The following is a 23946-nucleotide window of genomic DNA, read 5'->3' as shown; positions in this document are numbered from 1 at the left end:
CCCCATGTGTCCCCAGGGCCAGGTGTCCCCTTTATTCACCTCAAACCAGTGAACACACAGTAGATTTATCTTCCATATATTAGAGATTTCCTGCTTCGAGGGAGGGGGGACCCATGGCTTGATTTGGGGGGGAAAGGAGCAGTGTCACCCCCAGGGAATCATCCAGAGGGAGCTGTGGGGTGGGAAGGGGGTGAGGGGACACTCAGAGCCCTCCCAGCTCCACAGGGGGGTCTGGAAAAGCCCTTTTTTTTTCTTTTTTTTTCAACCTGCACATTAAGCCCTTCTGGGAGCTTTGGAAAGGTCTCCTTTGGGAAGGAGACCCTCTCTAAAGGGCTGGGGGCTCACCCATGGCTCTGCTGAACCAGGGGACAAAACCAGGGAGAGGCAGGAGGGAAGGGAAAGGAGCCAATGCCATTTTCCACCTGCTCCAGGTGCACTGAGCCCCAAATCCCAGGGGGATCAGCAGCCAGAGCCCCTCGATCCCACAGCATTCAGGGCCCCAACTGGGCTGGGAGAGAGCCCCCAGGTGCCATTCCCAGGGTTTGGAATGCTGAACCCACCACCAGACACCACTCCAACACACCCACGGTGAGTGGGGAAGTGGGTTTTTTGGGCCCTCCACCCCACCCCCCCAGGCACAGCAGCTCCCAGAGGGTGAAAACAGGGAATCTCGAGGGAGCAACACCAGCGAGGAGGACACGGCATCACTCACACACGGATTGCTACGGGGATGCAGGGCCTGGGGGCAGCCCCTCTGCCCCCCTGTGCTCCCCCCAGCCCCACCAGCAAGGGGGGAGTCCCAGGGGCTGCTTCCTTGGCAGGAAGGAAAGGAGACATGCACATGGATCCGGCCCCGCTGCCTCGGGCGGGAAAGGGAGCGGAGGAGGAGGAGGAGGAAGGAGGAGGAGGAAGGGCTGCAGCAGCACCTCAGTTCTTCAGGATGGTCTCATAGGCTTGGTAGACGTACTGGGACACCTCTGGAGCTCGGCATTTCAGGGATAACTGTGGGAGAGAGGGAAGAGGGGGGGGTCACGGCATCTGCTCCCCCTCAACGCTGCAGAGCCACCAGCCCCAAAGCAGAGCCCTGCATGCTGCAGCACCCCCTCCTCCACAGGGGCAGCCAGTGCCTCATTGCAGCTGGAAAAAGGATATTAACGGCACTGAACCCCCAAAATATCACCCCAGGGCAGCACATCCACATGCAGCACAGGCAGGGGGGCAGGCAGGGGCTGGATTCAGTGCCTGGCGCTCCGGGGTGAAGGGTTCCCCAAAAACATCCTCCTCTCCCAAGAGGAACGAGCCACCTCGGGGTGTTTGCTTAAATATTGAACGATTCTGCAATCATTTGGCTCCTCGAGCAGGGAGAGCTCGTGGAGAATCCTCTGGGATATGGACTGGCAGCTCTCCTCACCCCCAGTGAGACCAGGAGGGTGCTGGGGACACCCCGACCCTCCAAAACGTTCAGCTCCTCGTGCCAGCCCTGCCCGAAGGAGAGGCAGGAGGCACCAAGAGACTGGCAGGGCAGGGGAGGGAAAATAAATCAGGGGAGGGAGGAACATCCAGGCAGCAGCCAGAGAGAGCTCAAAGCCAGGGAAAAACCAGTGTGCTAACCTCCAAATCCTGCAAGGGCGGGCGGGCCGGCGAGGGCGGGCGGCAGGGACGGAGACACAGAGAGGTGAGAGAAGGTCACACAGCCCATCCCAACCCCAAAACCAGGCTGTGAGGGGCGTGGGAGGAGCACAGGGAAAGCAGGACATCGGGATGGCTCATGGGTGAGATGTGGAGGGATCCCTGCTGATGGCAGAGATGGGGAATGCTCCAAGAAGGGCATGGGGGATTATTTTAAGGGAGGTGTGAGGGTGGGGTGGGACCTCTCTGAGTCCTTTAGCTGCTCCCACGGAGAAGCCCAGCAGGAATTGTCACCCTCCCCATGCCAGAGGGACAGCAGGACTGGCACCAGCACCACCAGCAGCAGGGGGGGGGTCCCACCACCATGGATGTGCCACCCAGCCCTTCCCAGGCTCGGAGCAGGGAAGGCAGGGAGCTGCCCAGGGGGTTGGGAGCAGGTTTGGGGATGGGACACACCGTGAAACTGGGATTGCTGGGCTGGATCCGGAGCTCTGCCAGCACCCAGATGCCATTGGTGAGCTTCAGGGACTGGTAGAGCATGTCCTGGCCCTCCACATTCCTCTTGGCGATGGTGAAGATGTTGCTGCCTTGGAGTTTGCTGCTCACAGAATCTGGGAGGGGAGAGAGGGGCTGCTTGGACCTGCTCCTGCCCCATCTCCTCCCCTCCCTGTGATGGTCAGCTTGGGTATTAGGGAAAATTTATCCGTGGAAAGGGTGGTGATGCATTGATGGAGTCCCCAGTTCTGGAGGGATTCAAAAGCCATGTGGATGTGGCACTTGGGGATGTGGTGGCCTTGGCAGTGCTGGGGGCAATGGTTGGACTTGATGATCTTGGAGGTTTTTCCTAAACAATTCCATGATTTTACAATCCCAGGGTGGGCACAGCAACTGTTCCCAGGGCAGGGGCAACCCCAGCAGGCAGAGGAACTCGGAATCACAGGATGGTTTGGGTTGGAAAGGACCTCAAAACTCATCTACTTCCAACTTGCCAAGTTCCTACAGAGAGCCAAGGGCAGGAAAAGCAGCATCTCCTTCCTGGAAATATGGAGTGGACACAGGGGGAAGGAACTCTTGCATCCCATAGCCTGGGATAACTGGGATGAGCCACGACCTGAACGAGGGGTTGGGACCCACCTGCATTGAGGGAACAGTCTTTGATCTGGAACTGGGTCTCGTTCTCGTTGGGAATGTCCTTCCAAGTGGCCAGGAACATCTGCCTCTCTGCAGGGAGGAAGGACACCACGATGGAGCAGCAACACTGGCCACCCCACAGGGTGACAACACAGGGGCACAGCACTGGTGGCAGCGAAGGGATGTCACCCTGTCACCCCAGCACCCCCTCCAGCCGCTTTCGGGGGCTCACAGGCTGTGCCAGCCCAGGGAATGCGGTCGGGAGGGTCCCAGGGGCTGGGCTGGCACCCCCAGGCAGGTGACAGAGGGCACCACTCACCCATCTTGCCGTCCTCCACGAAGAGGATGTGCAGGGGGTACAGGGTGCTGAAGTAGAAGACGTCGATGTTGTTCTTCACCGCGACCTGGCGTGGGGGGACACGGCGGGTTCAGCTCCGGTGTGGCCCCCAAAGGAAGTGTCCCACCCCCTCCCACGGGTCCCTCTGGAGCCAGGAACCACACCCCCCTCCAGGACACACCAGGGCAGCCCTGCCTGTGCCCAGCTGCCAGCACAGAGCCCCCTGGACTGCCCACCTGCAGGTTGTTGAGGGGGTCCATCTTCATGACGGAGCCGACGGTGTTCAGGGGCAGGGAGATCTCCACGGACTGGTTGGGGGCCAGCGGGGCGTGGACCTGCAGAGGAGCTGCTGGGGCCAGGCCAAAGCTGGGGGGACACCCGGGGAGGGCAGGGGGTCAGGGTGGGGGGCAGCAGGGGATGGCACAAGGCACTGTCCCGGGGCTCCCCGCCTTGCTCCACCGGCAAACCAGGAACGCCCAGGAACTCACCCTGCTGCCCCTGCACAGCCCAGGACGGGGGTGCTCTCCTGTCCTGCCCACCCTGGGGCAGCCCCAAAATCTGCCCCCTTCCTCCTGCACAGACTCACACCCGCTCTTAGCATTCCTGCACCATTCCCTCAGGGCCTCTGAGGGAAGAGGAAGCAGCAGTTCACCGGGACAAACCGCAGGACAAGGCTCAGACCCCCGAGGAACAGCCTCTTCAGGCAACTTCTTAGAGGCTTCGGTTTGCTGCTCATCACCACCACAGCCATCAGAGAGAAGGCTCATCACAAGAGGCTGTTCCCAGCCCTTGCAGCTCCTCCTTCCCACCCTTTGCTACCCAAAACCACGGCAGGAGGTGTTGGGAAGCACCTCTGGGGTCACGGCTGGGATTCACCTGTTGCGGTTGAACTGGATGGCGAAGTCGGACATGACCTGCAGGGCTTTGTTGGTCAGCACGAGGTCCATGGAGATGGAGCCCACCTGCCTGCTGAAGGTGCCAGAGATCTCCAGCCCCTTGGCTTTCATGGCAGGGAGCCAGACCTGGGTGAAGGGGACAAGAAACCCTCGGGGTGCCACCCGAAAACAGGCCCTGTGGGGGGCGGGGCACAGGGGTCTGTGCCTTCCCCCCAACCCTGAGCTCGGTGTCCCACTCACCGTTTTGGGAGCCACGTAGGATCCTGAGAGGGTCCCCACCCCACCTGTGAGGTCGAAGAGGTCCCCCAGGCCGCTGCCCAAGGGTGCCCCCGTGTTTGAGGGCACGGCAGCGCTGGGAGCTGGAGCTGGAGCGAAGCCACTGCCACCACCGCCCATCTGTGGGGACAAGGGAGGGGTTACAGGGGCACCACGGGGAGAGGGAGAGGAGAGGCAGGAGGAGGAGGAGGAGGAGGAGGAGGAGGAGGAGGAGGAGGAGGAGGAGGAGGAGGAGAAGGATGCAGAGGGTGAGCAGGTTTGGGCACACTCACAGCAGGGCTGCCTCCCACATCACTCCGCAGCTGCAAGAGAAGGAAGGGGCATCAGCAGGGGCTGAGGGCAAAGGGATCCCCCAAAGTGCCCCCTTCTGGGCACACCCCAAAAGCATCAGAGTGGGGCAGCAAAGGCCTGGGGTTGGGATGATCCATGCCTGGAGCTGGTGAGGGGGGGCTGGCTGTCCCCAGGGGAAAGGGGAATGGCACTGGGACAGCAAACAGGGGGCTCAGAGTGGGGAGCAGGGGCAGCCAGGGGTGGGCACAGGGCTGGGAAAAGGGCTGATCCATAAGGAAAAGGGCTGATCCATACCCCTTCCGACTCGTCCCCCATCTCCAAGCGGGAGCAGCAAGGTGGAGAGGAGAGGCAGCAGCATGCAGAGACAGGGCAGGAGAGGAGAGCCCAGAAAAAGAGAAGAGAAGGGCAGGAGGACAGAGAGGTTAGTGCTGAGGTGTCTGTCTGTCCCTGCCCTGCAGCCAGGGGACACAGCAACACCTCCTTCCCCCAGCCCAGCACCCAGCCGGGATCCCACACAGGCAGCACTCGGAAGGTTCCGGAGCAGCAAAGGCAGCGGTGCCGCCTCCCCTCAGGATAAACCTGCTGGATTTCAGGAGCCATGGAGGAAACTCCAAACTCTGCTCCTTCAGGGAGCCTGGACCGTCTCCAGCACCCACAGGGCAGGTGTTCCCAGGCAGGGAGAGGTTTCCATCCCGCCTCACCCTGTGGCCAAACCGCTGCTTGGCTGCGTTCCCAGGAGGACACCTCCAGAGCTGTCACCTCCAGAGCTCCTGCCCCAGAGCCTGGGAGTGGCCCAGCCCTGCAGCAGTGTGGGGGGCCAGAAGAGCAGCCACTCCTGCAGCACAGCACATGGAGTGGGAACATCCACAGGGACTGAGAGCAAAGGCACTGGGGGACAGGGGGTGGGAGCCCTCCAGCCACCACATGAGGGTGAGTGCCCCTCTGCCTGCATCCCTGGAGGAAGGAAAGACCAGCCTGGAGATATCCAGATATATCTGTCCTATCCCAGGACACTCCACACCAGAGCCAGCACCAAACCCAGCACGGTGCCACTGGGATATCCTGGAATCGTGGCAGGAGCCCCCAGGGACGTACCAGGCTGTCCAGGCCGCCCCCGAGGAGGTCCACGGCGCCCATCTGCACGGAGGAGGTGGCCATGGGTGGCCCGCTCACGGGGGGGCCCAGGTCCAGGTTGAGCAGGTCCCCCAGCAGGTCCCCCTGCGTGGGGATCACCGAGGGCTGATCCGTTGCCTGCACCCCTGAGGGTGCCGTGTCGGGGCTCTCGGCACTCTCGCTCCTGGGGGGAAGGGCAAGGGAACACTGGAGGTGGGGAGGAGACTGGGCAGGGCTGGAGTTCACCCAGCTGGGCTCTGCAGGGAGTGTGGAGAGATCCCATCCCCATGGCTCCCAACACTTCAGCTGTGACCCCGCATCCCACCATGGCTCCCAACACTTCAGCTGTGACCCCACATCCCACCATGGCTCCCAACACATTCTCACAGAGATCCCCTTTCACAGGGATCACTCCTTCAGCTTTTTAAGGACAGTTCTGAACGCACACAGCCCTGCCCCTACAGACCCTCCCTCGGGAATGGGGTCTCAGCTCAGCTCAGCTCCTTCCCAGTGCACACAGCCAGCAGACTCAACCCTTCCACTGGGATCACTCCTTCAGGTTTTTAAGGACAGTGTTGAACCCACACAGCCCTGCTCTATATAGACCCTCCCTTGGGAATGGGATCCCAGCCCTGACCACAGCGGATACAATCAGCAGACACAACCCTTCCACTGGGATCACTCCCCCACTCTGAACCCACACAGCCCTGCCCCTACAGACCCTCCCTCGGGAATGGGGTCCCAGTTCCCTCCTTGCCCGGCTCGGCTCAGCATCCGCCCCCTCCTCCCACGGGGGAGGCACCGACACTCACGAGCCCGTGCGCGGGGGCAAACTCTTGTGCACGACGCCCCTGCTGCCCTCCACGAAGGCGCTGGGGGGTTTGTGGTACACCGAGGCCAGCGTGCCGATGTAGCAGATGAGCTCGTCCAGCAGCGTGGGCTCGATCAGGTCGGTCTCCTCCGAGATGAGCGGCTTCTCCGCCAGCACCACCTCCTTGGCGGCCACCGGGTCGGTGGACAGCAGGCGCCAGTAGATGTAGCCACGGTCCCGCAGGTCGGGGTTGTCTGAGTCCTTCGGGAGGGATGGGGGTCAGGGCTGGAGCCGTGGGGAGCGGCTGCTCCACAGCTACTCAGGGCTGCTGCAGCCTCTCCAGAACTACTGCAGCTACTAAACAGTTACTTGGAGCTGCTGCAGTTACTCCAGAGCTACTCAGAGTTACTGCAGCTACTCCAGAGCTACTCGGAGCTCCTTTTCTCTCTCTCCTCTTGCTGGGAGGGATCCCAGGGATAAAAGTTCAAGAGCTCCACCGTCCTGGGCTGGGAAGCAGCACAAGGAGCCTCCTGGGCTGTGGGAGTGTCTGTGCTCCCCAGGATTTCAACTACTGGCATTCCCAGAGGGACTGGGGACAAGGAGGGACAAGACACAGGGAGTGGCTTTCCACTGCCAGAGGGCAGGGATAGATGGGAGATTGGGAAGGAATTCCTGACTGTGGGGGTGGTGAGGCCCTGGCACATGTTTCCCAGAGAAGCTGTGGCTGCCCCTGGATCTCTGGAAGTGTCCAAGGCCAGGTTGGATGGGGCTTGGAGCAACCTGGAATAGTGGGAAGTGTCCCTGCAAGCTGGGACATGATCTTCAAGGTCTCTTCCCACCCAAACCATTCCATGACTCTGAATTAAGCTCCCATCACCCGCTGTCACATGACCAGGCCATTCCCACTTGCCCAGGGGGTGGGAAGGCCTCGGGAAGCCCCCGGGGTGTGACCCACCTGCGTGGCCAGGCTGAGCACCTGCTGCACCAGCTCCTGGGTCTCCGTGGGCTTCTTCAGGAACAGCTTCACGATGGCCGTGAGCAGCTGGAGCTGGACCTGGGGGTGGACACACAGCATGAGGGACAGACACACAGACACATCAGGAACACCGGGATTTTCCCTGCAGGAGCTGCCAGGACCCAACCCCAACCTGCCCTTGAGGGGACCAAAGCCAGGGTGACCATGTCCATGGTGGTGACATCAGTCAAGGCACCTCATTCCAGCCATTCCCACACCCTCAGACACACAGGTCAATCCAGATGTTACAGGACAAGAACTTGGGAGCAGGTTACACAGACCCACAGGTCAGAGCATCCCCTGACTTCCATGATGATAAGCAGCAGGAATTCCCCTAACAGCCCCCTCAGGGAGTCAGAATCCCTGGCTTTGCCGTTCTGCACTTCCAGGTTTTGCCCTGCTCACTGTCCCTTAGTTTCACAGTGCTTGGAACAGTTTTCCATAGATGGAAACCCTCCAGAATTCCACAGGCAAACCTCATCTGCCCCAGCAGGCAGGGCAGGGCAGGCACAGCTCCCTCTGCTCATTCCAGCTGCCTGGCTCTGATCTCCAGCTCCAGAGGGCTGATCCTGTGCTGGATTCCACCCAGTAGAATGACTGGGTGACCTCCTGGTCCCTCCCAATCAAGAAGGGCAGGAGGTGCTTGGGACAACACCATGGTGGCATTTCGTAGAACCATGGAACAGTTTGGGTTGGGAGGGACCTTAAAGCTCATCTCATCCCAACCCCTGCCATGGGCAGGGACACCTTCCACTATCCCAGGTTGTTCCAAGCCCTGGACCACATCCTACACCCAGAGCTGCTGTGGGACTCGGTTGCTCCAAACACCTGGAAGAGCAACACCTTCATGCTCCTTTAGGGCAGATTGTTCCACTCCAGTCAGCACAAGCTCTGTCACAGTGTCCCCCTCACCCAGGCAGCCCTGCTGGCACAGCCAGGCTCCCCTCCTGCCCCCACCTGGGTGCTCTCATCGTGGAATCCCTCCAGGAAGCTCTCCAGCAGCTCATCGGCATTGTCGATGCGCTCAGCGTATTCCCCCACGATCCAGATCATGGCAGCCCTGGCCTCGGGCTCATCCAGGGAGTCCAGGTTCTCACAGAGGGTGGCAATGACACTCTCGTACCTTCCCCAGGAGAAGATGGCACATGTTCACTCACCAAGACAGGAAACCCATATCCTAGTCCACCCCAACTCCAAATTACTTCCCATCCCCCTCAGCAGAACCAGGGCATGGCCGAGGGCACCTTGCCCGGGGTTGTTCCCTCTCCCCAGTGCCCTCACTGATCCCAGAGCACATTCCTTGCTCTGGGTTAACCCCTCAGCCCCACTCCTCTGCTCTGCTCCTCTCTGGAGCAACTGGCTATTCCTGCAGAGCTCCTGCTCGTTACCAATTCAGGTCATTAGTATTTATTCCCACTATTAGTCCCTGACTTCCTGATTATAGACTTGCCTATTCATCCTGGCTCAGCTGGAACATTCCCTCCCCTCTCCTCCTGCTGCCCTTGTTCCAGCACCGGGAGCTGGATTAAGAGCCAGAGCTGGTTTCTGCTGACACAGGGAACCTCCACACCCCTGGCAGCTCCCTCCCTGGCTCTGGGACTGCCATCCTGGGGGAAGGGCTGGGGACAACGTTCCTGGGGCTGGGGACAACGCTCCTGCCTCCAGCTTAACTCCTGGGGCAGCGCTGAGTGGAGGAAACCCAAAGCCACTTGTGCCTCAGGGAGGCTCCGGGGGCTCTGTGGGCCCCCCAGGCACAGAGGGGCAGGAGGAGCTTGGCTGGGCCCACGCACTTGTTGGGGTACTTGCGGAAGATGTCCTTGATGACCACGATGGCCTCCTGCACCACGTAGTTGACCTTGGTCTGGATGAGGTCCAGGAGGGTGCTGACGCAGCGCTCGGCTGATTGCTGCCGGAGGGACTCGGTCATGCGGGCAGGGAGCCCCTTCCAGCCCCATCCCAAAGCCCCCACTGCCATTCCCACACCTCCTCATCCCTGTCACACACCCCCAAACCCAGCCCAGAGCACGGGGGACACACGAGTGTGGTCTCCCCTTCACATCCAGGTTCCTCCTCCTCCTCTCTCTGTGCTGCCAGAGCCTGCTCTCTCCCAACAAGAGCCATGCAGAGCCGCCCTTCCAGCCAGGTTTTTAATAATCCCCTTTGGCAAATTACTCCAACAGGGAAGAGAATCCTCCAAGGAGCCCTTTGGGAAGCGATTGGCTCCCTCCCAGCCCCTTGGAAAGGGATTAGTTCCTTCCCAGCCCCCTGGGAAAGGATCAGCTCCTTCCCAGCCCCTCAGGAAGGGATCGACTCCCTCCTAGCCCTTTGGGAAGGGATCTGTGGCCTCCCAGAAGCTCAGGAAGGGATCAGCTCCCTCCCATCCCCACTGTGATCCCCAACAAGCCCCTGGCACCACCCAGTGCAGTATCACACCAGGCAGAGACCCTGAGACAGCTCCAGTGGCAAAGGGGGTAAAACACCCTCCTGACATCCCTGTGGAACAGCCACAGCTCATCCCCAGGCCCGGGAAGGCTCCAGCTCACCAGGGCAGTGCTAAATCCCAGGATGAGATGCCCACCACGTGCCTTGCCCAAGCAGAGGTGCCCCCAGGCCTCACCTCCACCTTGATGGCACAGCGGCCGATGGCTCTCACCGCCTTCCGCACAAAATCCACATCCACCTCCGTGGCGTATTCCTTGAGCTCTGCCAGCACCTGAGGGAGGGCACAGCACAGTGAGGGGCCTGGCAGCAAGGACAAGCCATCAGGAATGCAGGGCAGTGACCCAGCTGGAGCAGGATGAGTGGCACAGTGACCCAGCTGGAGCAGAGCGGGGGGCACAGCCAATCCCGGCCGCTTCCCGCAAAGCTGGGGCTGGGATTTGGATCCCCCTTGGTGCCCTCCCCCAGCCCCTGACCTGAGCTATGTTGGCCTGGGAGGCCAAGCGGATCATGATGTCCAGTTTCTCCAGTTTGACGTAGATGGGGTCGTTGTACTTCACAAAAAACACCTTCATCTCGTGCTTCAGGATCTCGGGCCTGGGGGTGGCAGGAGGCAGAGGTTGGGGGGGAACACACACCCACCTCCACCACAATTCCAAGGTTCTGGAGGCCTGTTCCACGCCAAGCAATCCAAAACAACCGTGATTATCCCCCCAGGATTCCATCCCATGGACATGAGCTGGGGAAACACGGAGAGGGAGCAGCTCCAGGCCAGGAGGATGAGGTTCCTCAGTCACAAGCATAAGGTTTTGGGGGCCCATTCCAACCAAGGAATCCAAGGCAGCACAATTATCAGGATTCTTGGCTCCCCTTTGCAAGGGACAGAGCACAACCTTGCTGCAAACACAGGCCAGACGTGAGGCAACGGGGGACGTTCGTCCTGCCAAGGCTGGAAGGGACGTTTTGGAAGGAGCAGGGACACGAATCCAGACCCCAGGGCTAGGCTGGACCTTTCTCACCAGCTCATCCTCTGAGCTGGGAAAGAGCTAGGCCAGGTCCAGCTCCAAGGAGCCAACCTGCCTTCCACATTCCCGCTCCCAGGGACATTAATTGCTTTCCACTTTTCCCAGAAATTAGCGCTATTTTTAACAGACGACCACGGCGCTGACTGGGAGGAGGACAAATCATCTGACCGGGCTGTGGGCAGAGCAGGGCTCTCCAGCTGGACAGTTCTGCTCCAGGCACACGTGTGGGGCCTTGGACACCTCCTGCCCACTGGAATTTTAGATCAGCAAAGGGACAAAAGGACTCTCAGCACTTACTGAAGGAGGACAAAATCCGACAGCACAAAAATCCCTCCCTAGACACGGAATGACCAAACCAAAGTCTCTCAGCTTTTGGCTTTGCCATCCTTTGCTCCCCCAGATAAAGAATAACTTAAACTAAGCTTAATTCCCTGCTCATTCCCTCACCTAACTGACTCAAGGCCAGGCTGGACGGGGCTTGGAGCAACCTGGGCTAGTGGAAGGTGTCCCTGCCCATGGCAGGGGGTGGGATGAGATGAGTCCTTTCCAACTCAAACCATCCATGATTTTATGACTCTCCCCACTCAGCCCTTGGATTTTAAACAACAGACAAGGAAAGACCCACATGATGGGTTGTGACACTGCTGCAACCAGAGGGATTGAGGCACTGGGAAGCAGCACCCGTGGGAGAGAGGGAAAGCCAGGCACGCACCTTTTCTGCACGATGAGGTTGATGTTGCGGAGAGCCACGTACTGCAGCTCGGGCTCTGCGGACAGCAGGGTCACCAGAGGGGGGGCCAGCTTCTTCAGGAGCGTGCCATAATAATCCAGGTCCTTGGAAAGCATCTCCATGAACTTCATCAGCACCTTCACGGCCGAGAGCACCACGGCGGAGTTGGCGTGGGACAGACGCGGCGTCACCCGCTCGCAGATGCTGCCGGGGGAGGAGAGGGGAAAGGGGATGATCCCAGCCCTTCTTCCTGCTTAAAAACTGCTGCCAGCATGGATGAAGGACAAGGCACTTGCAGGAAAGCTGGGTAGTGCTTGGGACCTTCCCAAGAGATGCTGGACCGGCTCTTGGAGGCCCTGATGAAGGTCATTCCCCAGCCCTGCAGAATCTGCTCACGGTGACCCCGTTTCGGGGCTCCCAGGGCCTCTTGTCCCCTGCAACCACGTTTTAAGCTGATAAAGAAGCACAATCCTGGTGCCAGCATGGGGACAAGACCAGGGCAGGCTCCAGATGGCTGTGCCCAAGGCACAGGGGCCAGCAGATGCCCGCTGTCCCACCTCCTGCAGCAGCATTCCAAGGGGCAGGAGGATGCTCAGAGGAGAAGGGGCAGTGCCAGGCGCTTTGGTCGACACCTGCCTGTCCATCCCCTCCCTCTCCAACCCTGCTCCTCAGCCCCACAGCAGCACCCAGAGCCTCCCTCACCTCTGGGCTTCCCGGTCGTCCTTGGGCATGTAGTTGGCCAGGCAGTCCAGGATGAAGATCTGGCCCCACTCGGTGCACTCGTTGAGGGCCGTGAGCAGCTTGTTGATGGACTGGGGGTTGAGGTCCAGGAGGTTGCTGCTGGGGTGGGACTCGGCTATTTCTGACAGAGCTGCCACTGCGTTGGCCACCACCTGCCAGGGGGCACAGGACACGGGTTAGGGGACAGGACATGGGTTAGGGGACACCAGGGTGGCTCCTGAGGGAAGTGTGGGGCAGGGGGATGAGCTGCTTCCTCAGCATCATCCCACCGACATCTGGGCACCAGCTCCAGCTCCCACCAGCGGAGCCGTAGGGGATGAGCCATCCCCATCCCGCTCCCACAGCCCACACCACATCTCCAACAGCTCCCACGTGTTCCACAGGAACCAGCCTTGGCCCTGGGCCCAGCTCCCCTTCCCCAGGCAGCTCCAAGGAGCCCCATCCCTCCCTGCACAGCTCCCGGCCCGGCCGCCACGCCCGCAGCAGGAGCTGCAGGAGCAAAGGCTGGGGGGAGAGAAACCCTGGGCAAAGCTGGGGTGAAAGTTCCTCCTAAAGCCTGGAGAAAGGGAGGGAAGCCAAAGCCCAGCTGCCAGGAGAACATCACCAGAGGCAGAAGCCACTGGCTATGTGGGATCAGAGCCAAGCCTCTGGAGCAGCCTCCTCCCCACTGGGAACAGAGTAATAACACACAGCCAAGGAATGGGAGAAACCCTCCATCCAGGAGCTGGGGTTACAGGGCAGGGAACAGCCTGCAGCCCTGAGAAGCAAAAAGTCCCCAAAAGTGGACTGATAACACCAAAATAGAGGGGAGTCTGGAAGGAAGGAGTCTGAGATGTGAAGATGAAGTGCGAGCCTTTCCATCCATTTGGATGAAGAGAGGGTGGAGAGGGCAAAAAAAGGATCACCATGGGGTTGGAGTCGGAGATGAGATCCTTCAGGGTGTCCAGGAAGCCCTGGTCCTCCACCAGCTGGGCGTTGATGTCGTGGAGCTTGGCCACGCAGACGGCGGCCGTCTTGCGCACGTAGGGGTCCTCGTCCTTGAGGCACTTCCGCAGGGGCTCACACAGGTACTCCGTGATTTTATCCACACGGATGCAGCCCATGGTCCGCACGGCCAGAGCCCGGATCAGCGGGTTTGGGTCCTCACAGTCCTGCAGGGAGCAGAGGGGAGGTTTGGTGTCCTGGGCTCCCCGAGTCACGGCTGTCAGTGGTGCCTTCGGGGTTGGTTGGGGTTCCTCGGGTGCTGAGGTTTTGACACTCGACAACAAGTCCCCCAAGGGAAGTTGGACCTCTTGTTCTGCACCCACAGGGTTCTAACACCAGCAGTCCTCGCTCCCAGCACCCCCACGAATCTGAATCCTCATCACTTCACCAAACACCAAAACCCAGGTGCCACCTGACCTGGGAAATGCATCTATTGGGTTTATCTTGTGGGGTTTTTCCTGCCTAAAAAAACCCAAATTCCCTCTAATGCCCACCAAGCCTTTCCACAAAGTGGTTTGGCAACACCTTGGCTCCTAACAAACTCTTCAGCTCCCAGCTCCAAGTGGAAGATCACGAGGGCTCCCTCAGCACACAGGCTCACATGACAGCTCGAGCTGCCCACAGCCCTGACAGAGCGAGTGGCACAGGATGGCTGCCAAAAAAACGGGTTTCTGCATTACTGAACAAATTTAATCAGTTACCAAGGACCAGGAGAGCTCCTCCTCCTGAAGGGAGAGGCTCTGGAAAGCTGCCCACGCTCCCTTTGCAGCTCAGTGCAGTGACCCAGCACTGGGTCGAGCTGCCCCGGGTGACTCCTGGACTCGCACCCTCTCCCCCTCACCTTCACAAAGGTGTTTACTGCCATGATGGCCATGTCTGGTTGGCTCTTGGCATAGTTCATCAGGTAGAGGTAGACCAGCTTCTTCAGCTCCAGGTTGTCCGTCTGCATGCAGTTCACCACGTCCGGGAAGAGAGCGCTGGAACACAGAGGAACACAGAGCTGCCGGTGAGGGCAGGGCACGGCCACGCTCCCAGGGAATCCCCTTCCCATGGCCCACCCACCCCTGGAGCCAGGACAACCTGCTCTGGAGCCAGGCTGGGACAGCTGGGGGGGTTCACCTGGGGAAGAGAAGGCTCCAGGGAGACCTGAGAGCCCCTTGCAGGGCCTAAAGGGGCTCCAGGAGAGCTGGAGAGGGACTGGGGACAAGGGATGGAGGGACAGGACACAGGGAATGGCTTCCCACTGACAGAGGGCAGGGATAGATGGGAGACTGGGAAGGAATTGCTGGCTGTGAGGGTGGGGAGACCCTGGTCCAGGTTGCCCAGAGAAGCTGTGGCTGCCCCTGGATCCCTGGAAGTGTCCAAGGCCAGGCTGGACACCTGGGATGGTGGAAGGTGTCCCTGCCCACAGCAGGGGGTGGAATGAGACAAGCTTTAAGGTCTCTTCCCACCCAACCCCTTCCAGGATTCTATGACTCCACAACCTGAGCCCACCCTGCAGCAGATGTGGCTGAACTGCCCATTCCCAGTGGATTTGATTTCACAGATCTCTATCAAGACCAGTCCAGAGCAGCCCCTGAGGGACCAAAATCAATCCCTCCCACACGGCTCTGCTGCATCCCAGCCCACGGCCACGGCCCTGACATGAGGTGCTGGGCGAGGCTCTCAGGCACACGGTGTGATTTTGGGGTGTCCTGTGCAGGACCAGGAGCTGGACTCCACGAGCCTTGTGGGTCCCTTCCAAGTCAGGACATTCCATGATTCAATGCAGGATGGTGTCAAAGGGAAGAGCTCCACTCCCTGGGGTGATTCCTGAGCACAGGGATGCCCTGCTGGGATGGAGTGGAGCTGCCTGCACGGAGCTGGGGCTTCCCCTTCCCAACCCCCTGGAGCTGTGGGATGCCAGAGACGCTGTTTCATCCAAAGACAGGCAAATTAAAGCCACAGACAGACCAATTAGACTATTAAAGCACCCCAGAGAGGCAATTAAGGTCACAGGGGTAACACAGGGGTTATCCCACCCTGACAGATGTCCCTTGGTTCCTGGAAGCTTCTCTGTTGCTGCAAACCCAGCCATCCCCGACAGGATCAAACCCAGGGCACCCCTAAATCCAGGGAAGTGCCTGCTGAGCTGCCACCCACCGTGGCTGCTCTCATCCCGGGCTAAACCAGGCTTTCCTGGCTAAACCAGGCTTTCCTGGCACCTCCTGGGGAGCAGTGAACTGAGGAACCTGCCCTCCTGCAGCCAAAAATATGCACACACCAAAAAAAAATGGGCTGACACAGCCACAGAATCCTGGAATGGGTTGGGTGGGAAGGGACCTTAAAGCCCATCCAGTGCCACCCCCTGCCATGGGCAGGGACACCTTCCACCAGCCCAGGTTGCTCCAAGCCCCATCCAACCTGGCCTTGGATCACTTCCAGGGATCCAGGGCAGCCACAGCTTCTCTGGGTAACCTGGGCCAGGGCCTGCCCACCCTCCCAGGGAAGGATTCCTTCCCAACATCCAACCTAAATCTCCCCTCTTTTACTTTAAAACCATTCCCCCCTGTCCTGTTGCTGTCTGCCCGTGTAGAAAGCCCCTCTCCCTGTTTTCATAAGTCCCCTTCAAGTCCTGGAAGGCCATATCCACATGATCTCCTCCACAGTGGTCCCAAGACAGCCCTGCTGCTGCTCTGTTTGCCAGGGACCCCCCAGCTGTCCCAGCACTGAGCCCAGGGCGTGCTTTGCCTCCACTTCCTCTCCAGTGCACCGTGAAAACCAAACTGCTGATGCTGCTCGGGGTGTGCAGGGACAGGTCCTTGCAGGGAGGAGGCACAGAGGGCCCACGTGCTGCTCAGTCAGATGGATAGAGAGGGAGGAAGGAACAGCAGCTGCCCGACTTTTGGGACTGCAGTGGCTGCAAGAGGCTCTTGGGCACCCACTGGGGCAGTGACACAAGCCCTCTGCCACCACACCCACGGGGTCCTGCTTGTTTATTGTAACACGTGAAGGGAGAGGGAATAATCCCAACAAACTCATCTGGCAGCCAGACCAATCCTCTTTCAGCCAGATTACAACCAAAGCCAGGACAGCTCCCCTGCCAGGCGGCCACGTGGGCACAGAGTGCCCTGAGGAGGCAGGAGGGTGCTCAGGCCTCTCCCGAGGGCAAAACCAGCTGGAAAACCCCTTGGAGCAACAGGGGAGAAGGGGAACCTAGAAGCTATCCAGGTTTGGAATGGCTGGAGCTGTGTCAGGGCAGGCTCAGCTGGGATCTCAGGGAAAGGTTCTTCCCCCAGAGGGTGGTTGGCACTGAACAGGCTCCCCAGGGCAGTGGGCACAGCCCCAAGGCTGCCAGAGCTGCAGGAGGGTTTGGACAACGCTCTCAGGGATTGTTGGGGTGTCTGTGCAGGGCCAGGGGTTGGCCTGGATGATCCTGTGGGTGCCTCCCTGCTCAGGACATTCCCTGCCCCTGTGGAATGACAGACCTGACGTCCTTGCCCACGGTCATGGAGGCGATCACCTTCTTCACAGCCTCCTTCTTCTTCTCCTTCTTGTCGCTGTTCAGCTCAGCCTTCAGCTCAAATATCTCCCCTGAAAAAGTGGGAAAAGGGACAGCTCAGGGCCTGGGGAAGGGACACCCCAGCCTCTGCTGGTGAGAGAGGGTGGGCACAGCTCCCACCTTTGCCAGCCCTGGGAGGGGAGGATTTAACTTCCCAAATGCCTTGCTGGGGGCTGGGGCTGCTCTGGGGGCACCATCTCCTGCCCTCCTGAAGCCTCCTGAGCTCCTTATTCCCCTCCTGGGCTGGCAGACTGAGGAGGGAGATGCCACATGGCTTCTCTCCACATTAATTCCCCGCTCTGGAAAGTGCTTAAAGCCCCGAGTGCTGCCCAGGGGAGCTCCTGAGCCGCTAAAGCCGATCAGCAGCTGCCACCAGCCCTGTCAGGGCCTCGGTGACAAGGTGTCCTGACCCCACAGCATCCCAGGAGCTGCTCTGCGTGTCCCAGCCAGGAGCAGGGCGGGTTTGCCAGCCACAGCATTCCCATGGGAGCTTCCCAGCACAGGGCCAGCCCTCCCTTCCTGGTTTGTGGTGTACAGGACGTGGGGATTCAGGGATAAACTGTGATGTTGCTGCTCCCTCCCTTACCTTTCTTGGTGGTGGTGAAGTACTTGGAGTCCGTCATGGTGGTCCCAGCCAGCAGCAGGTCCCTGGGGGAGAGGCAGAGCACACAGGGTGAGGTGGGGGGGATTTTCCTTGCTGGGGGAGAGCTCCAGGAAGGAAAAAAAATCAGGGAGTTTGGGATCTCCTGGGAAGAGTCACAAGGAGGAGCCCATTCCTGGCAGGAGGGGGAGCACCTTGCAGCTCTGGGATGAGGCAGGAATCAGCAGGTCCTCCAAAGAGGATGTGGAGGAGGAAGGGAGTCTGAGGATTCCAGTGGTCAGCCCTGACTCTTTCCAGCAGGGGCTCGGTGACCCCCCCTGGCTCACCCCTCCTCATCCAAAAAAACACTTTTAGAGGAAAAACTCACACCCAGACCTCCCTCACACCCGCAGGAAAGAGCTCTGGGATGGTGGGGGAGGAACTGAGCCAAGCCCAAGGACAGAGCAGCTGAGGGGGATCAAAGGGAGCCTCTTCCAGAAACCATCCCTGCTCCAGCAGTGTTGCTTTAAATTCCAAGGGTTGGAGGCTTCCACCCAGCACTTGAGGCTCTCTTATGTAATTCAGGCAGTTTAGGGCAGATTTAGGGCTTGGCAGCTGAGGAGGGAGATGTGCAGGGAGCAGAGAGCCCTTTGGAAGGGTCAGCAGGGATTTGGCTTTTACGGTTGGTTTTCCCATTTTTCCTTCAACGGGAAAAGAATCCAGAGGCTCGTCCTTGAAAGCCTGCAGTGGCCTTGCTGCTTTGGAGGGGCAGGAGCACGGAAAGCAAAGCCAAGTGGAAAAAAAAACAAAAAAAAACAACCAACAGATAAAAAAAGCATTTGGGGAAAAAAAAAAAAAAAAAAGAGGAAGAAAAAGAGCTTGCAGAGGGGTTTAAAATGCAAATGAGCATCTTGAAAGCCAAATGCAGCAGCAGCACAGAGGAACTGTGTCCTCTGTTCCCTGTCCAAGCTGGAGAGGGGTCCCCAGCAGGCATAAAAAGGGAATCTGGATGGAATCTGCGGGCTGAGAACGCCGGGCAGAGCACGGAGCTCGGCCGGGAGGAAGAGAGAAGGAGTTTGTTTGCAGGGATTTGGGGCTGCTCCCCCAGCCCTGCCAAGGGAGACAGGACACTCCTCCCTGCTTCCCTCGGTTACCTGGGATTGATTCAGAGCCTTTTTTATCCCGCTAAGTCGGTGGCTCTCCAGGGAACAGCGGGAGCTCCGGGCTGCAGCAGCTCTCTGCACCTCACTGCAGATCCCGTCCTGCCACACAGGGAGGAAGGAAGGAAGGAAGGAACATTCACTGCAGTCCCTCTGCTTCCAGGACCTGGCTCACACTCAGCCCTACTCTGCAGAAGGAGCCTGGAAAGCAAACTTGAAGCTGAGCAGGGAATTTCTGCAGCCAGACCAGGGACATGAATCACTCCTGCTGCTGCTTCCCGCCCTCCCAGAGCCCCACAGGGTGGCATTGCCAGGGTTTACCCACTCAAAGCCCCACTCACGTGTGTTTTAGCCATCCAAAATCCCCCTAATTGCAGAGACAACCACCCAACTCCCCCACTCCTCCAGCTCCCCACACCGACATTCCCGGTGGCAGGAGCAGGCTGGAAGCACCCCAGGGTGCTGAGGGGATCCAAACACCTGCCAGCTGCGGGTGCTCAGCACCCTGTGTGTCCCCCAGGCTGCCCAAGGGTGACAGGGCAGGGCTGGCTGCAGGCCTGGGATGCACAGCCCCTGCTGCAGGTGAATTCCCGGGAGCCCAGCCCTTGGAAAGGGGCCAACGCTGCTGCCTGGCTCTGCTTTTGAGGATGCAGAGCTGGGAGCTGCAGGGAGGTGTTTGCTCCCCCAGCTCCAGCAATTCCCACCCAGCTCCTTTCCACGCTCATCTCCCACTGAGAGGCAGATCCCACAGGCAGAAGCAGCTCCTCCCTCAGGAAAAGTGGGATGCAGGCAAGGAAAACAGGGATACCAACCACTCCCCACCCCGGGGGGCTCAGGTTTTATCCCATCTTCGTGCCAAACTCTGAAGCACGTGGATTCAAGGAGTCAGGAGTGTCCCCAAGGATCTGGGAGTGAAGCAGGGCCGGGTGCTGGAGGGGGCACCTGGAGTTCACCCACACCCACTCTGGGCTCTTGGGCTCCACCTTGGGCACGAGTTTTGGCTGTGGCACAAACCCACACCCTCCAAGGCCAGGGGCTGGGAGGAAAAGGGCTCTCCAAAGTGCTTTATCCCTGATTTTGTTCACCCAAGAGTTCCATGGGAGCCGCAGCAACGCTGCTCTCTGGGGCTCAAACCCTGGGTTGGGAACGTGGCACAGCCCAGCCAGCCCCTTTGGCCCAGGCAGCTCCCAAATCCTGCCCTCCCGGGGAAACAAGAGGCTCCTGAACCCAAAATACAGCAGCAAACATGTCCTGGGGCTTCCCAAGGAGGCAGCTGCTTCCAGAGGGTTCCCAGGAATGGCCTCGATCCCAAATGAGCCATCACTGGTGGAGGAAGAAAACTCATTTCTTCTGCTCCTTTTATCACCCTGTTTAGGGTCAATTCCTGCATCCTTGAAGGCTGAGATGCTGCTGAGCAGAGTATTCCATGGAATCATGGAATGGTTTGGGTTGGAAGGACCTCAAAGCTCATCCAGTCCCACTCCCTGCCATGGGCAGGGACACCTTCCACCAGCCCAGGTTGCTCCAACCTGACTCTGGACACTTCCAGGGATCCAGGGGCATCCTCTGGGAAATCCATTCCAGGGCCTCACCACCCTCACAGCCAACAATTCCTTCCCAATATCCCATCTATCCCTGTCCTCTGCCAGTTTGAAGCCATTCCCTGTGTCCTGTCCCTCCATGCCTTGTCCCCAGTCCCTCTCCAGCTCTCCTGGAGCCCCTTTAGGCCCTGCAAGGGGCTCTCAGGTCTTCCTGGAGCCTTCTCTTCTCCAGGTGAACCCCCCCAGCTGTCCCAGCCTGGCTCCAGAGCAGAGAGGCTCCAGCCCTGGGAGCAGCTCCGTGGCCTCCTCTGGACTCCCTTTCAGCTTCCAGCAATAAAATCCTGGGATAGGATGCAGGGACAGCCCTGCTGCTCCTCCAGAGCAGGGAGCCACCTCAGAGCCCTGACAGCCCATAACCCATGCCCAGGACATCCCAAATCCCTGGTTATCCCTGCAGCTCCCTGGTCATTCCAGACCCTGTGACAGCCCAGAGCAGGAGTTCACCAGCTGCCAGTAAATCCTGATCTCCCCGGGCTGATCCGTGTCTTGGGAAGGGAACAAAGGCAGGAGATTCATCCAGCCCAGCCCTGCACACACATTCCTGCCTGTCAGGGGGGGACAGGCTGGCACCCAAATCCAGGGAGAGGAGGGAGGAGCAGGAACTCAAAGGGCAAGCTCCTTGGAAAGGGCTCACCTGGAAAATAGAGGGGCAGCTGGAGGTTAGTGGGGAAAGAAAACTCCCAGTTCCAGCTGGGAATGAAGCACTTGAGGGCCAAGCTGGCACAGTGAAAGGAAATGAAGGCAGACTATAAAGAATTAACACTGGGATGTGTAGCTGGAGCCGTGGGGAATCACACACCTCTTCCCACTCCAGACACATGCCTGGGCCCTGTGGATAAACCCCAGGGCTGGCACGGACACCAGAGGGGAATTTAAACCCCCAAACGTGGAAGAGAAGAACCAGAGGTTGAGGGTACAAAGCCCAGCAGCTGAGGAGCCTTGTGCTGATCCCAAATCCTTCCCCTCCTCCCAGCAGTGAAGGGCCGTGGTGATCCCGTCCCACAGCTCCCATCCCTGTGCTCATCCCACCATCTCCGTGATTATCCCAGAGGGAGGAAGGGCCACGCCAGAAAAACGAGCTGCAGCCAAAACATCCCATCCACTGATAACTGGGGGTAAATCCACAGACAAAGGAAGGTCCCAGGGTGTCCCCTGCAGCACCCACTGCCAGGATCCCAGTGCTCCAGGAGCTGGGGGGAATTTTAAATCACTTCAACAGGGATAACACCCACGGGGACCCCCCAGAACTCCAGCTGAGCGTCCTCAGGAACGCCAAGGATCTTGTTCTGGAGGTGTTGGGACACAGCTTCCCGTGGCACAGGGCATGTTCTCCTCCTGGGAAAGCCAGGCTCTGCAGGGCTGGACACCTCCTGCCATGGAATTAATTCCCAGCCTGGCTCAATCCAAGCAAGGCCCAACACCTCTGGAAAGCCCCTCAAGGTCCCCTCCCAAAGCCTGAGCCCCACAGGGAGCAGCCCCCCCAAAAACAGGTTTGGGGGCAGCAAACCAGACTGATCCCACTGCTCATCCCATTTCCTGTCAGCCCAGGAGAGAGGGGACAGAAAACACCCCCTGGTCCCCACTGCTGCTCGGGATGGGACCCTTGAGAGGTGTTGAAACTCTGGGAAACTCCACAAAACCCCCGCAGGGATGAGCAACACCACCTCCAACAGGGCTCCTTCAGGCTGGAGCCTTCCCACAGATCCTTTTTATCCAGCCTAAAACCTCCCCGGGGGAGGCAGCAAACACAGGATATCAGCCCTGCTCCGGGATGGAGCCGGGATGGATCCGGGAGGGCAGGGATGGGACACGGAGCTGCGGGGGGGCTGGGGAGAGGGACAGCCCGGGGGGGACACGGGTCGAGGTGGGAGGGTGGCTGGAGCTGAGCTGGTGGGAGCCCCGTGTGCCCGGGCTGGGGTCAAGATAGGGGAGACACGGCCTGGGATGGGAGAGGACAAGAGGGGGACACATCTCGGGATAGGAGGGGACAGAAGGGGGACACAGTCCGGGATAGGGGAGTACAGGTGAGGGACACAGACCGGGATAGGGGGGACAGGAGGGGACACAGGCAGAGATAGGAGGGGGACACAGCCTGGGATAGGAGAGGGACACAGCCTGGGATAGGGGGGGACAGGAAGGGGACACAGCCTGGGATAGGGGGGGATAGGAGGGGACACATCTCGGGATAGGGGGACAGGAGAGGAACACAGCCCGGGATAGGGGGACAGGAGGGGGACACAGCCCGGGATAGGGGGACAGGAGGGGGACACAGTCTGGGATGGGGGGACAGGAGAGGAACACAGCCCGGAATAGGGGGACAGGAGGGACACAGCCCGGGATAGGGGGGGACAGGAGGGGGACAGGAAGGGGACACAGTCTGGGATAGGGGGGACAGGAGAGGAACACAGCCCGGGATAGGGGGGACAGGAGGGGGACACAGCCCGGGATAGGGGGGACAGGAGGGTCACAGTCTGGGATAGGGGGACAGGAGGGGTCACAGTCTGGGATAGGGGGACAGGAGGGGGTCACAGTCCGGGATAGGGGGACAGGAGGGGGACAGGAGGGGGACACAGCCCGGGATAGGGGGACAGGAGGGGACACAGCCCGGTCCCGGGGCAAGGGGGGCCGGGCCGAGGGTCAGAACGGGGTCACAGCCTGTGCCGGGACAGGGCACGGGGACGGGGGACAGCCCGGCCTGGGGGACTGAACGGGGCCACAGCCCGGTCCGGGAGGGGCCCGGCCCAGGGCACGGCCCGGCTCGAGTCCCGGCGGGGGCGGGGGCCCGAACCCGCGGAGCGCAGGGGCGGGCAGGGAGCGGCCCGGTCCTGGTCCCATTCCTGATCCCGGTCCCATTCCCAATCCTGACCCCATCCTGTACCTGCCGCCGCCTCCCGCGGGCACCGGAACCGAGGATCGGGGAGCGCTTCCGGGCGGGGCGGCCCGCGCGGGGGCGGGGACAGGGGCGGGGCCACGGCGGAGGGGCGGGGCCGGGAACTGGAGCGGGATCGGGATCGGGGGGAAAGGGATGGGGAGAGAGGGATGGGGACACGGGATGGGGACAGGGCACACCACAGGGAGCGGGACAGGACATGGGAACAGAGACCCCCCCTCCATAAGCTGTGTCCCCCCTTTCGGAGCCGGGTGCCCCCCTTTCTGCGGGGCTACGGGGTGGGAAGTGCCCCGTGGGGCACCCCACGTGCCCCCACCCGTGGGTGCCACCCGGCCCGGTGCCGAATGGCCGGGAGCGGTCACTGCTGGTGGCTCCTTCCCACGGCGACGTCCGGCGGGGGCAGGGGGGGCACAGGGGTGTCCGGCCCCACAGTCCCCGTGTCCTCACATCCCTAGGCTCTGTCCCCATGTCCCCACAGCCCCAGGCTCTGTCCCCATGTCCCCACACCCCCAGGCTCTGTCCCCGTGTCCCCACACCCCCAGGGTCTGTCCCCATGTCCCCACACCCCCAGGGTCTGTGCCCTGCTCAGCCTCCCCCCTTTCTCCTGGCACATCCCACGGGCAGCCCCGGCTGCTCCCGGATCCACTCCCATGGCTTTTTTGGGAAGAGGGGTGTGGTGGGACCTGCCTGCTGATTGGCTGGGATCTGTGCACCTGGGAGGTGTTTGGCTGGGATCTACACTACTGGCTGTTGATT

The 23946-nt window shown here is 60.3% G+C and overlaps 1 protein-coding gene and 1 non-coding gene across 4 annotated transcripts; both read right to left on the bottom strand.

The window, feature by feature from the left end:
* Positions 1–60: 60 nt before the first annotated feature.
* Positions 61–23230, bottom strand: AP1B1 (adaptor related protein complex 1 subunit beta 1). Of its 3 annotated transcripts, XM_050318248.1 has the most exons (24): positions 23179–23230; positions 18694–18801; positions 17546–17607; positions 16886–16991; positions 14260–14395; positions 13340–13585; positions 12396–12586; positions 11676–11897; positions 10415–10535; positions 10117–10212; positions 9290–9405; positions 8457–8622; positions 7440–7538; positions 6486–6745; positions 5656–5857; positions 4855–4875; positions 4542–4571; positions 4234–4389; positions 3974–4119; positions 3334–3463; positions 3080–3164; positions 2764–2850; positions 2086–2240; positions 61–1002 (listed from the first exon to the last, which is right to left on the bottom strand). In XM_050318248.1, the coding sequence occupies exons 3-24, from the start codon at positions 17580–17582 to the stop codon at positions 928–930; spliced, it is 2883 nt and encodes a 960-aa protein (XP_050174205.1). In that variant the 5' UTR covers positions 17583–17607; positions 18694–18801; positions 23179–23230; the 3' UTR covers positions 61–927. The 3 variants fall into 3 exon arrangements, with proteins under 3 accessions (XP_050174205.1, XP_050174206.1, XP_050174208.1); XM_050318249.1 differs by lacking the exons at positions 4855–4875; positions 23179–23230 and having other exon boundaries at positions 18694–18926; XM_050318251.1 differs by lacking the exons at positions 4542–4571; positions 4855–4875; positions 23179–23230 and having other exon boundaries at positions 18694–18925.
* On the bottom strand, positions 3782–3884 carry LOC126641797 (small nucleolar RNA SNORD125). Its single transcript, XR_007629303.1, has one exon. It is a non-coding gene; the product is annotated as a small nucleolar RNA SNORD125 (small nucleolar RNA).
* Positions 23231–23946: the final 716 nt, after the last annotated feature.

The sequence above is a fragment of the Myiozetetes cayanensis genome, unplaced genomic scaffold (assembly GCF_022539395.1).
Source record: "Myiozetetes cayanensis isolate MyiCay16 unplaced genomic scaffold, myiCay2020 scf21, whole genome shotgun sequence".
NCBI classification, from domain to species: domain Eukaryota; kingdom Metazoa; phylum Chordata; class Aves; order Passeriformes; family Tyrannidae; genus Myiozetetes; species Myiozetetes cayanensis.
This window is presented reverse-complemented; position numbering and strand designations above follow the sequence as displayed.